The sequence below is a fragment of the Papio anubis genome, chromosome X (genome assembly GCF_008728515.1).
Source record: "Papio anubis isolate 15944 chromosome X, Panubis1.0, whole genome shotgun sequence".
In the NCBI taxonomy this organism is placed as follows: Eukaryota; Metazoa; Chordata; class Mammalia; order Primates; family Cercopithecidae; genus Papio; species Papio anubis.
The window spans coordinates 33,648,337-33,665,983 of record NC_044996.1 but is presented as its reverse complement, the minus strand read 5'-3'; the positions used below and the strand labels follow the sequence as shown (position 1 = coordinate 33,665,983).

Below are 17,647 nucleotides of genomic sequence, written 5' to 3'. Positions count from 1 at the left end.
GCTTGCCCAAGGTCATCATAGCTAGTCAATGGCAAAGCTGGGATTCTAATCCAGGTCTGTTTGACCCCCAAATTTATGCAGCATCTATAGAAATGGAAATATCTTAACTCCATGTAGTTTTAAACTACATTTATGAGCAGAGTGAAATTTTTAAAGATTGAAACATCCAAATGACTCCAGAAATCATGTTGCATTTTCAGAATAGAAAGAAACACCTTACTCTAGGCTTTAAACTTCACTGACTAGCAATGAGTGTGGGGAAAAAAGTTTTAATTAGAACATCCAAATGCCTTAATATGCTTTTATCTTAGGAGGGAGAGAAAAAAATCTCTGAAACCAATTTGAAAATGCAACCAGGATCATAACTCATTTAAAAATATTTGGCTATAAAAATACATATATTTTTAAGTGAAATAATGAACACGTTAGTCAATTACAATTCATATTGACTTCAGAAAGCTCTACTATTAAATCATAAACTGAGAACCTGGGTATGGGAAGGTAGTGATATAAAAAAGAAAGAGTTAAAAATAGACAACACCATAGCCCTCTGCTTGAGACAAAATAGAGCACATTCCTGATTTCCATTCAATGTTAAAAACACAAGCATAGAGAACCTAATCTTCTCAATACTAATATTCAGCCACAAAGCACTTATCTCATAAATATTACTTAAGTTCATTCATTTACTTCTCTATTTAATAAACACTGTAGCACTGATTACCTGGCAGTTAAGGGTGTTGAAAAGTCAGTCAGAAAAACAGAAACACATTCAACAGATAAAAATTCAGCTCAAATACAGTTTTAAAAATTGCTTATTTTATATTTGCATCAATGCATTCATAATACTCTCCTCACATATCTCAAACACGGTCTGAACAAATTTTCCTAAAAGCTGCAAGTCGATACTTTAAAATCCATTTTAGTGATGGAAAAAATAGATGTAGTAATTGTTCCTATCTTTAGACTAGTGGTACACAGACTTACTACTTCTGTGTATACACAATGTTTTTCACTTTCAAACCCTACCTTTGGAAAGAAATACAGAGAACATAAATTTTTCTTCTAATATTGCTTCCAAATGAGTTTCATGAATACAGTGTAAATCTAATTATAAATATTATTTGAGCACAAAAAGATCACTATTGCTACCTGCATTTCTAGGCATTGGATAATGTGGCCTACTGAAGCATAAAAATAAAAATCCCAGCAGTGCCAAGGCTTGCTATGCACCTGAAATAAATAAACCTCTTTAGAATACAAATTTCTCACCTGTAAAATCCGGATCAATCATACTGATTGTCAGTGTTATAAAGAATAACAGATTAAATACAATAGGCTGAAAAAAACCTCAAAATACTGCACAGAAACACCCGGTGTATGCTTCAGCACAAGGATCCTAACCACCCCCGGAAAATGAACCCTCCACCAAAAAAGGACCTCCCCTCCACCTCATTGATTATGCATAAAACATTAGGCCACCTCCAAACTGTTTAATATATTAACATAAATAGAGCACGTGACCCCTCGAGTGTCAAATCCTTATTAGGTGATTATGGATTTTGGCCTTGGTTACCTTTAAAGTTCTTGATCACTAACTTCTTAGCAGAGCCAGGCTTGCTGTTAGCAAAGCTAGAGACGGTGGTAGAAGATTTGGCTAGGCCGTTTGCATGATGCACCGAAGCCACAGAAGAGATTAATATACTCTTATTTTTAAGTTGCTGCTGCTGAGATGTTGCAGCAGTTGGTGAAGATGAGGAGGAGGAGGAGGAGGATTCCTCAGCCATCTTCGCATCAAACCCTACAAACTCCAGGGTGTCTTCAAAACGCAGCTTCTTCTGTATCGGTACGTGGCTGGAAGCAGCCACTGAAACCCCCAGGCAGAAGGACGAGGTTGAAGGGGATGCCGAATCCCTGGGTTGTAAAGGAGGAGTGGAAGAGGAGGAAGAGGTGGAATCAAAGTCTTCTCTCTCGTTACTACTGTTACTGCTGCTACTGCTGCTGCTGTTTAACTTTCTCTTCTTGGCAGAGGTGGGCGGAGTGGTGCTGGTATTACCATCAGTGGCAGATCTGACCTCCTGAGCAGCAGCAGCAGCTGAGGGACTGGGGGAAGAAAAACCTGTTGGAAACATGAAAATAGCGGGGTCAACAGGCAGAGGAGCATCAAAAACCTACGTTTATATGCCTGCGTGCGTGTAGGAGAGAAGGTGGCAATGCTAGAGGGGGAAGGGAAGAAAGAAGAGAGGAGAAACACAGAGGACGAGAAGGAAAGTGAAGGCGGGGGGGGGCTACACCGGGGGAATGGGAGGGTTTGGGAAGGCGGATAGGCTGACACCAGGAGTGAGCAGAACGAGGGGGGAGAGCGAATGAGGAGGCAGACAGGTAAACGGCCGTGCCGTCCCCCTCCCCTGCTTTTCGATCTCTCTCCCCCCCTTTCTGCAGGAGCGACTCAGCGAGTCTGTGAGGCTGCAGCTCCTCCTCCTTTTCTCCCTCTCCCTGGGAGGGGAGAGGCTGTGGTTGGGGGAAAGGGGGAGGGGGAAAGAACCAGGGCTTGTTATTGTCAATAGCACAAGAGGCTAAAGATGGCGCCATTTCCGGTCACGCGGCACCGAGGGAGGGGCGGTGCCAACCTCAGGGATTGGGGGTGAGGGAAGCGCTGCAGCCGCCCGGGGGGCGGGTGAGCTCGCGCGTGAGGGGGCGGCTGGGAAGGGGCGGCTAAAGTGCCCCAGACGCTCGCGCTAGTTCGCTCCGGCTCCCGCTCTCCTTCGCGCTCCCCCTTCCTGGCAGCGCCTTCCTTCCCTGGCCCACCGGGGACTCCCACTCGCTCCTTAACGGTCCCGCGGGAAGCTCCGCGCCGCAGCGCCCTTACCGGAAGTGACTGGGCAGACACTTTTCATAGCGCCCAGATCCCGAAGCCCCCAGGCCCGCAGGACTTGAGTTGGGGGGGGAAGGGGGGAGGGAGAAATTGGGGGGAAGAAAAGTGGATGGGAGGAGGGGGCGGGCCTTCGAGACACCTTTGGAGCTCCTGATTGGAGCTTTCTGAAGGCGAGGGGGTGGGGGGGTGGCGGGAGAAACGGGGAGGAGCGGGAAGGAGCCTCGGGGAGGGAAGGTAGTGACGGCGAGGGGCGGAGTGAGCTAGCTGGGAAAACGGAGGAGGAGGAAGAGGAGGAGAGAGGGAGGGACGAAATAAAATGTAAAGGTCCGGGAGAATGGAAACTTTGAAAGAGATAAAGGAATAAGGAGTGGTTGCAAGGCTAGGGGAGTAACCCTAAATAGAGGAAAACATAATCATGCTATTATGCCCGTTACTGGAGAGGAATGTCCCGATGTTAAGATAGGAAAGGAGAAGAAAACGAGCTAAGATAGGAAGAAAAGGACTTTTTGATTCGGTGCCGCTATAAATTGTTTCTCTTTTATCTCAAGCCACCACAGACCCAAGGCTGAATAAGGCCTGAGTTTTGATGCCTTTCTCTTTCATGTAGCTGTAAATCCTTTTATCTTCCTACCAGGAGCATTTTCTAAGCTGGCTGGCCAAATTAAGGGTGTATTCTAAGGCGAAGAAATAGAAAGGTAACTAACCCCTCACCCACCGAGCACTGTGCCCAGGACCGTCCTAACCCCCACTCTATCAGTCCTTAACTCAGTAATTTATAGACCAAAGCTAAGACCCACTTCCTTCTTATGCCAAATCTCAGCTTACACGCTGTCCCAAAGGAGACATTTTAGAACAATATTGGCAAAAGTTAATGTTTTCTACCAATGTGTTTCATGAGCCCCCGCTTTACATTTGATGACTGATTTTAAAAATCTTTAAATTTAGTTAAATTAGCAACAATCAACCTTGTAAATTCCCTGTTGGGAGTTTTTACTTAACCTTGGGGCATTCTCAGAGGGAGGTAACACAATGTCAAATAGAACTAAATTTGCCAACCTGTTGATCATTCTAACTGCAAAAGCATTCAGTGAGCATGTATGGTAAGACACTATGCAAGGTCTCTGCCCTTGAGAAGCCTGTAGGGGAAGATAGTTTCAAAACTAATTTCCATAACAATACTATGACAGATAAACAAAGTGCTGTCAGAAGAGGCAAAACAAGAAATTTGGGGGAAATCTGGAATAGGAAGAGTTTTACAGAGATTGTGTTTATGCTGTGCCTCAAAGTGGGAGTTGCCAAAAAGACAAGAGGGAACAGGATGAAAGGCATTTTGGGGAATGGAAACAAGGGCAAAGCAAGGAGTGAAAGGGCCTGGCCTGTTTATGGAAACATGGAAAGTGCAGTGAGGCTGGGAAGTAGGATGTCTAGCTGGGAGTAAGGAAGATGAGGCTCAAAAGTGCCTGGCACACCAAGCCAAGAATTTGGAGTCTACTCTGTAGGCAATCATAGATAGCAGGGAGACAATCCAGCAAGCAGAGCTTTTACAAACCAGGAGTGACAGGATTGTGAGTGGAGTAAAAGCAGCTTGTATGGTATAGTTTGTGATAGGTGAATCAGAACCCTGCAAATAAATAACTTTCTAACTTTGTTTAAACAGGCCTACTTGTTTTTGTGTCTTGAAAAGTCCCTGATTAAAATGCAAATCAACCTTTGGCATTATTAAACGATATCATTGCTATTTGATGACAGCCTGCTGAAAGCAAGGCTCTAATGGAACTTAGAACCCAAGGCCCCTGAGAAGGGAGACAGGGGCCTGAAAAGGGACAGATGGAAGCACTCCTATCTGTTTTGAATATACCACATAGGTTTTTTGGTTTTGTTTTGTTTTGTTTTGGAGACAGAATCTTGCTGTGTCGCCCAGGCTGGAGTGCAGTGGTGTAATCTTGGCTCACTGCAACCTCTGCCTCCCGGGTTCAAGCGATTCTTGTGCGTCAGCCTCCTTGAGTACCTGGGACTACAGGCGCATATCAGTATGCCTGCTAATTGTTTTGTATTTTTAGTAGAGTCAGGGTTTTGCCATGTTGGCCAGGCTGGTCTCAAACTCCTGGCCTCAAGTGATCTGCCGCCTCAGCCTCCCAAAGTGCTGGGCCTACCATATAGTTCTTGCTGCCCAAATAGAAACAGTAAACTCTTAAGGCCAGGAAAGATGCCTTAAAACATTGAGTTTTCCTTTATCGTGTCTCACATTTCACAAAACTCTGAACTACTGTAAACGCAGGGTAAATACTTATTGAATTAACTATTTCATCGCATGTGAATAAAATAATGCTGTGTGTTTATAAGGGAGGATTAACTGGCTCATTTTCAGGATTTAATGAACACAGTTGTTTGTTCTAATTCATGTAGTTAAATTCTTTAGGAGGGTATATGAAGTACTAGCCATTTAAAAAATTACAAATATTAGTGCAACTGAAAGGGAATGGACATAAAGATAAGAGAAAGCTGCTTTTGCCATACAAAGATAAACTTTTCTACTAACCTAAATGAGAGCTGAGTCCTGTTAATATATAACTACATTCTAGTAATAATAGTTCCCTATCTCACATGGTTATCTAAGCCCTTCAGTCTTCTGAGTTATATCTTGGTTTTAAAAAGCACAGATCCGGCCACATGTGGTGGCTCGTGCCTGTAATCCCAGCACTTTGGGAGGCCAACGTGGGTGAATCACATGAGACCAGGAGTTCCAGACCAGCCTGGCCAATATAGTGAAATCCCGTTTCCACTAGAAATACAAAAATGAGCCGGGCATGGTGGTGTTCGCCTGTAATCCCAGCTACTCAAATGGCTGAGGCAAAAGAATCCCTTGAACCTGAGGCAGAGGTTGCAGAGAGCCAAGATTATACCACTGCACTCCAGCCTGGGCGACAGAATGAGACCTTGTTACAAAACAAACAAACTAACAAACAAAACAAGGCTAGATGGCTCAGGCTTGTAATCCCAAAACTTTGGGAGGCTGAGGCGGGTGGATCATCTGAGGTCAGAAGTTCAAGACCAGCCTGGTCAACATGGCGAAGCCCCATCTCTACTAAAAACACAAAAATTATCCGGGCACGTTGGAGGGTGCCTGTAATCCCAGCTACTCAAGAGGATAAGGCAGGAGAATCACTTGAACTCAAGAGGTAGAGGTTGCAGTTAGCTGAGATTGCGCCACTGCACTCCTGCCTGGGCAACAGAGCAAGACTCTGTCTCAAAAAAAAAACAAAAAAAAAAACCTCCCGAGTTGGTTTGTAAAATATCTTTTACATCAAGAACCAACTAACTGAGGCTAGCTGAAGAACAGAAGCATATATTCTATACACCCAAATGTTTGCCAACCAACGTTAAACACATTCTCAACATTAAAATACATTTTCAAGGTTGAACTCATGGGAGCCACACTAATCAAGATGTGTAATGTGGGACACCATACAATTATAGCCATTATCAGACTAAACCAGACTGGGCACTTAACACATATTCCATATTTAGGATCTTTCATCTTGTGAGTTCAACTCATACCTTAGAAACATTAATTAAACTTTACAATGCTGCCACATGAGGTGTAGTTATTATTGGCCGCCTTTTAACCAAGCTGTTTATAAAGGTAAGTATATGCGTAAAGGAAGAAATACAAAGACAGGGGACTTGCTTTTATAATGTCAATTCCTTTATTTCTGTGGACATCTCCCTAAAAAGGCAGAGTGTAACCCATTTCCCCTTTTTGATCACAGGGATTCCCCAGTGTGCTTGGGGAATCAAGATGTGTAATGTAAAATGCCATACAGTTATAGCCATCTGAGGTGCTTTAGGTCCTCTCCAGATATCTCATACCAGTGGCTTGCCACTAGACAGACCCTCCTAGAAGCCTTCTTATCCAATGGGTGGGATTCTTCTTAGGAATGGGAGAGACTGCTTGCTCAGGAGAATTTGAAGATCTTTCTGAGAATGCATAAAACCAAAACAAAACAAAACAGAAAAAACGGCTGGGCACAGTGGCTCACGCCTGTAATCCCAGCACTTTGGGAGGCCAGGGTGGGTGGATCACTTGAGGCCAGGAGTTTGAGACCAGCCCGGCCAACATGGCGAAACCCCGTCTCTACTAAAAATACAAAAATTAGCCAGGCATGGTGGTACACACCTGTGATCCTCGCTACTTGGGAGGCTGAAGCAGGAGAATCGTTTGAACCCAGGAGGCAGAGGTTGCAGTGAGCCGAGATTGCACCACTGCACTCCAGCCTGGGTGACACAGTAAGACCTTGTTACCAAAAAAAAAAAAAAAAAAAAGTGTAAAAAAAAATACTGCTAGGTAAAAGGCAGTCCATTTTCTTCATCTACTTTTCTGAAGGACCATCTTTGAAGCAGGAAAATACAGAGAAGGCAAACTAAGCAATGCTGAGATGGTAAAGATTGTATCATAATAAGGGCTTTGTTATGCTGTCAACACCAATGGGCTGCTGAGGAGGCCAAAGCTCAAGCAAAAATAATCCAACTACACAATGTGAATTCATCCATTTCCCATCTTGGGATTGCTATATAAAAGCAAGGAAAGTAATAACATGTGCTGAACCTATGTGCTAAGTAAAATGTAAATAGATAACACAGATTTCGTGTGTGTGTGTGTGTGTGTGTGTGTATGTATATATATATATTTTTTTGAGACTGAGTTTCGCTCTTGTTGCCCAGGCTAGAGTGCAATGGTGCTATGTCAGCTCACTGCAACCTCCGCCTCCTGGGTTCAAGCGATTCTCCTGCCTCAGCCTCCCAGGTAGCTGGGATTGCAGGCATGCAGCACCACGCCCAGCTAATTTTGTATTTTTAGTACAGACAGGGTTTCTCCATGTTGGCCAGGCTGGTCTCGAACTCCTGACCTCAAGTGATCCGCCCACCTCAGCTTCCCAAAGTGCTGGGATTACAGGTGTGAGCTACCGCGCCCAGCCAGATTTCATATTTTTAACAAAATTGTTTATCTTACATCGCCTGAAGTTACTGACTTGGTACATCAACCATTCAAGCACTTCTTTTCTTAGCTCAGAGATTTTATCTGTCATACCTGTGAACCATCTGGAAAGCAGATTTAAGGACTAAAAGTTAGAGATAGGCTGTTTTCCCTGAGGGTCTGGGAGTGGGGAGCCAGACCAGCCACAGGTGACTTCTTCCTTGGGTGCTGCCAAGCACTTGCTTATTATGGAGTTGCTGGGCCTATATATATATTTGGCGAGCTGATGTGCCATGGCATGGGCCAATTTTTAACATTCTGTTTACTTTATCAATGTCTCTCAAAGTCCCTCCAACCCCACCCTGCTCAATGTTTGATCTAATGTCATTCAGCTTTTCTTTTTCTCACAGACAAGGCCAGTTTAGATTTTTTTTTTTTTTTTTTTTTTTTGAGACAGAGTCTGGCTCTGTCACCCAGGCTGGAGTGCAGTGGTGCAATGTCGGCTCACTGCAATCTCCATCTCCCAGGTTCAAGTGATTCTCCTGCCTCAGCCTCCCAAGTAGCTGGGGTTACAGGTGTGCGCCACCACGCCCAGCTAAATTTTTTGGTATTTTTAGTAGAAATGGGGTTTCGCCATGTTGGCCAGGCTGGTCTTGAACTCCTGACCTCAGGTGATCCACGCACCTCGGCCTCCCAAAGTGGTAGGATTACAGGCGTGAGCCACTGCACCCAGTGCCAATTTAGATTTAAATCTGGGGTTCCCAACTCACCATACAATAGAATGACCTGGGAGTTGTTTTTGTTTTTTAATCTTTACCCAGGTCCAAACCTAGTCAGTCCAATTCAATCAGAATCTCTGCGAGGAGGACCTCAATTATCAGTATTTTTAAGAAGCTCTTGGCCAGGTGCGGTGGCTCATGCCTGTGCCTGTAATCCCAGCACTTTGGGAGGCCGAGGCAGGAGGATTGCTTGAAGCCAAGAGTTCAAGACCAGCCTGGTCAACAAAACGAGACCCTATCTCTATCAAAAAATAAAAACAAAAAATTAGCTGGCTGTGGTGGCACATGCCTGTAGTCCCAGCACTTTGGGATGCTGAGGTGGGAGGATTGCTTGAGCCCAGGAGTTCCAGCTGCAGTGAGCTATGATGGTGCCAATGCACTCCAGCCTGGGTGACAAAGTAAGACTCTGAAGGGGGGGGGGACGGAAAGCAGCTCTCCAGGTAGTTCTACATACCTCCAAGGTTGAGAAACCGTAGTTGTAGGTGAAGTAAGTATGCCTTGTGATTTGAATGGGGCTGATAAGCCCTTATATTCCCTTTAATGCCTGAAATGTCATGATTATTTATTCACTCATTTGGATAACACATTGCCTCCTTCTCTAGGAGTCTTTTAAAGTGCAAATTAGCCAAGGAGACTTAGTTCCTAACCCTTTAAGGTGAATGCCTCTTGGAGGAAAAAGGCTAATAGGAAAGTCCTAGGAGCCTGTAGGTAAACAGAACTAGGAGAAGCCACTGCAATAGGGAGTGGTGAGAGGTGAAGTTGCCAACCAGGAAGGAAAGATTTCTGAGAGTACATTTTGCTGACCTCACAGTATTGCCTAGGGCCAATCCTGCTTTTTGATGACTGCATATTTAAAACCTAATCAAGTTTGACAGCTTATCTAAGCCGCCAAAATCATACTAAAATAAAATTTAAATATTTTTATAAGCAAAGCAGAGAGCAGAGATTGGGTATGTAGGTTTAGAGCTATCCCTAAATGCCCAACTTTTAAATTATCACTCACCTTAGGGAAGTTTCTATTACCAAATCATGTATTTTTCCTGCTTCTATTACTAAATGTCCTTTATTCCCACCAACAGCATTATTTCTGTCTCCAATTCCTTTGGTCATTCAACAAAAATGTATTGAGCAACTACTCTCGGCAAGGCATGGTGCTAGACGTCGTGAGAGAATACAGAATAACACAAAATTCAATTTGCAGTTGATTTCACAGTTTTCCAAAGCACTTTCACATACAATCTTATTTTATCCTCATAAACACACTATGAGATAGATCAAGTACCATCCCCACTGTACAGATAAGAAATAGGCTCAGCAAAGGAGGTTAAAATTACTTGTTAAAGTCACAAAGCACACAGGCCTAAGTTCAGTTCTTCACTGACTCCAAATACAGTACTTCCCATAGTTTACAGTTTTGTAAGGAGACTCACCATAAAAATAGCCTCAAGTAGTCGACAAGTGAGAAAAAGACGTTCAGAGCCCCACTCACAAAGAGAAAAAAAAAATGAAGAATAAGAAAATAACTCCTTTATTGAGATGAGCCAAATCAAAATGCCCAAAAGGAGACCAAGCTTGCATGCAGTTCAGGCCACCATCAAGCAGATAGGACAAAACAGCAGGCAATGCACATTTAAGGAGATGGTGGCAATTTTGTTCTTGAGAATCAGTTTATTCTCTGGCTGGACCCTCAGCCAGTGGCTGATCTTCACAAGAGGTAGAAAGTGGCTGCTTCTCCTGGCCAAATCCAGGAAAACAGTGAAGGAACCCTGCCCGCAGACATATTACGATCTACTCCCTTAGTATACAAAGACAACCCTTGCCCTCCATTCTCAATTGGCAATGTAGGTTTAGAGCTATCCCTAAAAGCCCAACTTTTAAATTATCACTCACCTTAGGGAAATTTCTATTACCAAGTCATATATTTGGTGGGTAAGGCACACAATTACAAGACAGAGTGACAAAGGCTGCTATGAGAACGCAGAGGCAGGACACCTGGCCCAGCCTAGGAGGGTGAGGTGGGGTGCAGTGGAGGAAGGGAAGGGAGTTAAGAATAGCTTCCAGAGAAAGAAATCCAATTTAAATCCCCGAGAGTGAGTGGGAATTAGCCAGACAAAGGGAGTGAAAGGGAGCAGGGGGCATAAAGAAAGAAGATAGGAAGCACATTTAAATCCTAAAGGAAGCGAGAATAAGGCACATTCAGGACATTGCAAGGAGACTAGTTATTAGAGTGTAACTTCAGTCCTAACCAGAAACTCTGAAGAGCTAATGAAGGAAATGAAGGCAGCATCCCAATCTCAAGTCTGGTACAGCAATCTTAGGCCTCTTAGCACCAAATCTTACTCATATACCCTGCTTGCTGTTGGAGCTGTGGCTACAGATAACACTTCTTGCCTTGAGCCACACTGGTTCAGGAACTGGATTTACAGGTCAGGCTCACTCTTAGATATAGGAGGTGAGAATCACAAAGGGCGAGAATAGGGTTTGACACGTGCAAAATAAGACAAGGGCAGACTTGATAATAAGAACCACAATACTGGGCAACACTACAGAAATTCAGATGAACTACAGCAGGGTTTGGAAACTACAGCCCATGAACCAAATCCTGTCCTTTACCTGTTTTTGTAAATAAAGTTTTATTGGAACATTGCAATATTTATTTGTCTACGTGTTTTCTGTGGCTGCTCTTATGGTAAAACAACAGAGTTTAGAGTTTTGAAACGACCATATGGTCCACAGAGCCTAAAATAGTTCCTACTAGTTCTTTAACAGGAAAAAAAAATTGCCAATCCTTGCATTTGAATATACTAATTGTTAAAAATAGAGACATGGCACAAAGGCGAAAGTGATTTAGGACATGCTAAGGATTTTCTATTCCTAGTCTGCATGCAGACTTCAAAGGATGGCAAGAGAATATTCTTTGATAAGAAAATGGCTAAATAAATTGTGGTATAGTCACATAATGAAATATTATACAGCATTGAACAATGAATAAATTACAGCCATGTGCATAAGTCTCAAACAATGTTATGTGAAAAATACAAATCACCAAAGAATACCTACAATTTGATAACTTTTTAAATAAAGCTCAAAAATAAGAAAAACTTACAGATATATAATATGGTAAAGGTATTAAAGTATAGAAGGAAAATAGCTGGGTGATATGGCATGCACCTGTCGTCCCAGCTACTTGGGAGGCTGAGGCAGGAGGATCACTTGAGCCCAGGAGTTCGAGACTAGCCTGAGCAACACAGGGAGATAACAAAAAAGCGAGGGGGAGTAATTAATATAAGATCCAGGATAGGAGATTGCTCTAGGGGAAGTGTGGGAGGAAAATTTAGGGAAGGGGAATTTAGGTAGATTCAAAAGCATCAGTAATGTTCTAGTTCTTATGCACAGATGATGGATTCCTGGATGTTTAATAATTATGCTCCATAAATTACACATCATACATCTTTTGTAGGTATTAAAATTACACAAGTCACCATAGTGTTTGCAGAAATTTTTAAAAATTAAATTAAATAAAAAGGTTTTTAAAAAAAAGTTTCAAGACAGGAAGTGGTGACTTGTTGAAGGCAGACCATGGCAGTATGCAGAAAGAATAGCTGGCAGAGATAACAAATGACAACTAGGATTGATTTTTGTAACATTTAAGCATACCTTGTGGATTTTTGGAAATTACTCAAGGGCAGAGGATGCACCCTCCAACCTGGTGGAAGAATGGACTCTCTGTGGTCCACAACATGGGGGCTTAACATTGTAATCTGTATATTAATCATACAAATCCAAACTTAAGGCCGGGCACAGTGGCTCACGCCTGTAATCCCAGCACTTTGGGAGACCGAGGTGGGCAGATCACGAGGTCAGGAGATCAAGACCATCCTGGCTAACACCGTGAAACCCCGTCTCTACTAAAAATACAAAAAGAAATTAGCTGGGCGTGGTGGTGGGCACCTGTAGTCCCAGCTACTTGGGAGGCTGAGGCAGGAGAATGGCGTGAACCCAGGAGGTGGAGCTTGCAGTGAGCCAAGATTGTGCCACTGCACTCCAGCCTGGGTGACAGAGTGAGACTCTGTCTCAAAAAAAAAAAAAAAAAAAAAAAAAAAATCCAAACTTAATTTGTAGTATCAGGATGGTGAGATCTAGAGATCTATGGATTACTTGAAAAGGGGAACAGTGTGTACAAAGACATGGAGGCATGAGAAAGATCATAGCCCATTTAGGCAACTGTTTAAGTACAGTTGACCCTTGAACAATTGGGGTTTAAACTGTGATGGTCCATTTATACACTTATTTTTTAAATAAATACAGTCAACCCTCTGCATGAGCTGGTTCCACATCAGCAATCAAACACGGATGGAAAATACAGGATTTGCAGGATTGGAAACCTATAAATGGAGGGCCAACTTTTTGTATCTGTGGGTTCTGCAGAGCTGACTGTGGGAGTCGAATGTGCACAGATTTTGGTATCTGCAGCGTTCCTGGAGCCAGTTCCCTGCAGATACCTTGAAACAACCATATTACCATGCTGTGTGACTGATGTTCAGTAGGCCTGTGGAGGAATGGTGAGAGATGAAGACAGAGAGGTGGGCTGGGTTCAGATCATGGCGAATATTGTATGTCATCCTCCAGAGTTTAGATTCTATCTAGTAAGTCATGGGTAACCATTGAAGGGCATCAAATATGGAAGGGAGTAATATAACCAGAGGTACAGTTAGAAATGTTCAGGTCTTGGCCAGGCACGGTGGCTCATGCCTGTAATCCCAGCACTTTAGGAGGCCGAGGCGAGTGGATCACTTGAAGTCAGGAGTTCAAGACCAGCCTGACCAACATGGTGAAACCCTGTCTTTACTAAAAAAAATACAAAATTAGCCGGGTGTAGTGGCTCATGCCTGTAATTCTAGTTACTTGGGAGGCTGAGGCAGGACAACTGCTTGAACCCGGGAGGCAGAGGTTGCAGGGAGCCAAAATCATGCCATATAGCACTCCAGCCTGAGCAACAAGAGCGAAACTCTGTCTCAAAAAAAAAAAAAAAAAAAAAAAAAAAGGAAAAGAAAAGAAAAGAAAACGAAAAAGAAATGTCCAGGTCTCAACAACCTTTGACTACAAAGTAAGGTGAAATCTCCACTCAGTCCCTGTTCCCCAACTAAATCCAGCCCCCAAAGGTAATCTCAGTTAAATTTGCTGATTAAAGATCTTTTTTTATACATTTAACCAACATGCAGAGTTTTTGCTTTTTTTAAAAAAAAAATCACACAGTAAAAATTTTTCTGTGACTTTATTTTTTGCTTAATATTATATCATGAACATCTTTCCTTGTCACTATACACAGATCTACTTCACTATTTTTAAGGACAACATACTATACTATATATGGATACATATTCCTATAACTTAAAAAAATCTAATTATCACACGTTATTGTTGTTGCTTTTTTCTCTTACCTCATGTTGCTGAACAGACAATTTCCTTTGTTTCTTTTTTCAACTATTAGTGTTTTGGAAGTTCTACATACTATTTACATTCTATTAATGGTCACCTTTCAGTTCTGTTTAGTTATGCAAATAATATATAAACATTCTTTTTGTAAGAAAAAATTTAAACAATATAGAAGAATATAGGATAAAAAGTGTAAGTGTTGGTTGTCAGACAAGCATACAAAAAAGAAAAATAAATAAAATAAAATTAAAAGTGTCTCTTTTACCTGTTAAATTTGGTGCATCACCTTCCTCAGCATTTATGTACATATATACTTGTATATATACAAATAGGAAGCTTTCATATTTTTTAAATGGCATAATTACTGTACATATAGCTCTACAATTTGCTTTTTTCACTTAATATATATTAGAGATCTGTCCATGACAGTATATAGAGATCTACCTCATTCTTTTTAAGGGCTGTATACTATTTTACAGTAAAAATATACCATATTCTATTAAATTATTCCCCTATTTTTGGACATTTGGTTATTTCCAATTTTTGTGACTACAAACATGCTCCAATGAACATCCTTGTAACATAAATCTGTGCATGTATAAAAGTATTTCTGAGGATATATTTGAAAAAGTAGAATTGGGTCAAGGGGAAGGTATATTTAAAATTTCGATACACTGTTATATTTACCCTTCAGAAATGTTGTGCCAACATATGATCCCCACCTTCTGAATGACCGTTAACTGCCCCATATCCTTGGTAACACTAAATTTTATCAGACCTTAAAGTTTTTGCCAAAATATTACATGAATTCATTCTCACTGTAAAGCAACAAAAACAAAGTAAAAGCAGGAGTGCCCTCTTGACCACTATCCCCTGATCCCAATTTTCTCTGGGAAAACTTGTTTCTACCATGCTATTAATTTTTTTTGTTAATTGTTTCATTACTCTTGATCTTCTGGTCTTCTGAAGAATTTCCTTCTTTTTCCTTTTTTTTTTTTTTTTTTTTGAGACGGAGTCCCGCTTTGTTGACGAGGCTGGAGTGCAATGGCACAATCTCCGCTCACTGTTCTCTAGTAGCTTGGATTACAGGCGCGTGCCACCACGCCCAGTTAATTTTTGTATTTTTAGTAGAGACGGGGTTTCACCATGTTGGCCAGGCTGCTCTCGAACCCGCAACCCCTCCTCCCCCGTCACCACCCTCCGCCCTCGCCTGCCGGCCTCCCAAAGTGTTGAGATTACAGGTGTGAGCCACCGCACCCGGCCCTGAGGAATAATTTCATAATAATTTACTCAAGCTTCCTAGACATGCTGTTAACAATTATTTAGATTAACTCTTGAGTTTTACTAGTTCATTTACTTACCACCATTTTTAGAGGTAGTAGCCTCATCATCACTCCCATCTCCTGATCCAGATGACTGTGACATCATCTGTCCTTTGGGTCTATGATAGAAAAGAGATAATTCCCTTTTACAGCAGTCCTCTCCCATATCTGTACAGTGTTATGAATTCATTGACTCTGGTTTCCCAGCCAATTTTATCCTATTTGTTCGATATCAAGGAAATCATCAAAATTTTGGTCTGCTAATCACATCCTTCCTTGCTAACCTTTGCAATTTTAGTGCTATTCTTTTACTTGCTTTTTTCTTCTGTCATTTAAAGCTGATTTGGGTAGGAAAACACATTTGTTAAGACTCTCTTGGCCGGGCGCGGTGGCTCAAGCCTGTAATCCCAGCACTTTGGGAGGCCGAGATGGGCGGATCACGAGGTCAGGAGACCGAGACCATCCTGGCTAACACGGTGAAACCCCGTCTCTACTAAGAAATACAAAAAATAGCCGGGTGAGGTGGCAGCGCCTGTAGTCGCAGCTACTCGGGAGGCTGAGGCCGGAGAATGGCGTGAACCCGGGAGGCGGAGCTTGCAGTGAGCTGAGATCCGGCCACTGCACTCCAGCCTGGGCGACAGCTCGAAACTCTGTCTCAAAAAAAAAAAAAAAAAAAAAAAGACTCTCTTAAATTGGAAGCCTGACATGCCCTTTTAAATTACAACGGCTTGAACTCCTACTGGCTTGAATGTCAACAAAACAGATTCCCCTCAAAGTGTCCTCCAGCTATTTCTGGAGGTTCTTCAAAATACTATCTCACGATCTGAATCAGGTCACAGATTTTCTTCTGTTGCTGCCTCTTCATTAAGTTGCAGTGCTATGGTTGTTGAAGGCCATCTTGTGATCACCACTTTGCTGGGTAGGATCTTCACAAATAACTATGACTCTAACGAACTTTTCCCTAAGTTATCCACATCACAGGTGAGTAAAGGCTGTAACTTTTAACATACCTCTTATAAATATTTGGGAATAACGAAACCTAGCACAACATTGAGAATAACTTAAAATTGCCTAAAAATATGGCTTTGCTTAGGTCTTGTGACCCATAACCAGGTACATAACCAGGTCCACCTTCAATAAGTTCCTAAACAAGATCCTCCCCACATTCCAAAATCTCAAAAGGGCATGTTAGCTCACCGTCAGTCACTTGAGGATCCGTTGTGTTCTAAGGTCCAATCTGTCTAAAGCAGAGGATTGGGAAGACCTTTTGAAAACACATTAGCAATGCCCGCCCTTTCAGGCTAGGTCCTGCCCACTGAGACTGGACTTCCTGTGTATTTAACACCTTCCAGGATGATAGACAGCAGATCTGACCAATCTTTGCAGGGGGAAACCCCACTAGACTAACAACAGGGGCCTGGTTGGAGCCAAAAGAAAAACAAAACGAAAATTTCAAATGATCTCAGAGTTATACAGTTCCCAAAGTCTGGGTTATTCTCTAATAATACTACCTATGGGACTTCAACAGATAAGCCAAGGTTGTTCTATACCAAGACTGGCAGTTTCTAAACTAAACTGCTGGGGAGGGATTGTGTCTTCACAATTGGGTAGTGCTGACATCACCCTCATGGGGAGGGGGAGGGGCATCAGGGTAATGCTGACATCTCCTCCAAGGGGAGAGGGAGGGGCATCAGGCTCTCCATGTGGTCTCTGCTGAGCGGGAAAAGGTGGGGGATGGGAGACGGGAACTGGAGCCTTCTAAGAGCCGAAGTCTAGGCTCCTGTTCCGCCATTGCTGGCGTGGGTGAGGGTGAGTCTGCATTTCTTTTTCCCCATGGCGTTTGGCTTGACGAGATTAGCTATCTACAATTTTCTCTATTGCTAGATTGCTCGTTTTTTGGTCCTTTGTCTTGAGAGAAGAGTTTTGTTAAGGCCTTAGTCTGTATCTGTTGGTGTTTCACACTGTTGTGAATGTGATATATATATATGTACACATAATGTCTAGTTCTGTTATTACTAGAATAAGGGAAAATTATTGGAATATAACAAAAGAATGTTAATTTTGAAATCTAGGTCGTGGGTGTATTGATGTTCACTGTAAAAATTCTTTAAACTTTTGTGCATGTTTGAACATTTTTATAACAAATGTTGGAAAATAAAAGGGAGCTATTTAATAATACTTTGAAAAGGAAAAAACTGGAAATGATGGGATTCTGTATATTTATTTTACATCTGGCTTGTATTAGGACTCTTGTTTGCAA

The 17,647-nt window shown here is 42.3% G+C and overlaps 1 protein-coding gene across 8 annotated transcripts in view; it reads right to left on the bottom strand.

Annotated features, from left to right (window-relative positions):
* The window catches only part of CUL4B (cullin 4B), a 51,532-nt gene extending 34,533 nt beyond the window's left edge, over window positions 1-16,999 (bottom strand). For 4 of the 8 annotated variants that reach the window (XM_009198206.3, XM_009198204.3, XM_009198205.3 and 1 more), the window contains exons 1-3: window positions 16,585-16,999; window positions 15,427-15,506; window positions 1,577-2,119 (exon numbers count right to left, since the gene is read on the bottom strand). In XM_009198206.3, coding sequence (XP_009196470.1) covers window positions 1,577-2,119; window positions 15,427-15,493 — 610 coding nt within the window. In that variant the 5' untranslated portion in view covers window positions 15,494-15,506; window positions 16,585-16,999. Of the gene's footprint in view, window positions 1-1,272; window positions 1,413-1,576; window positions 2,120-2,869; window positions 3,037-15,426; window positions 15,507-16,584 lie in introns of those variants that run through there. The other 4 variants (XM_009198207.2, XM_009198209.4, XM_009198208.3 and 1 more) reach the window with 4 other exon arrangements.
* Between the last annotated feature and the right edge of the window lie 648 nt (window positions 17,000-17,647).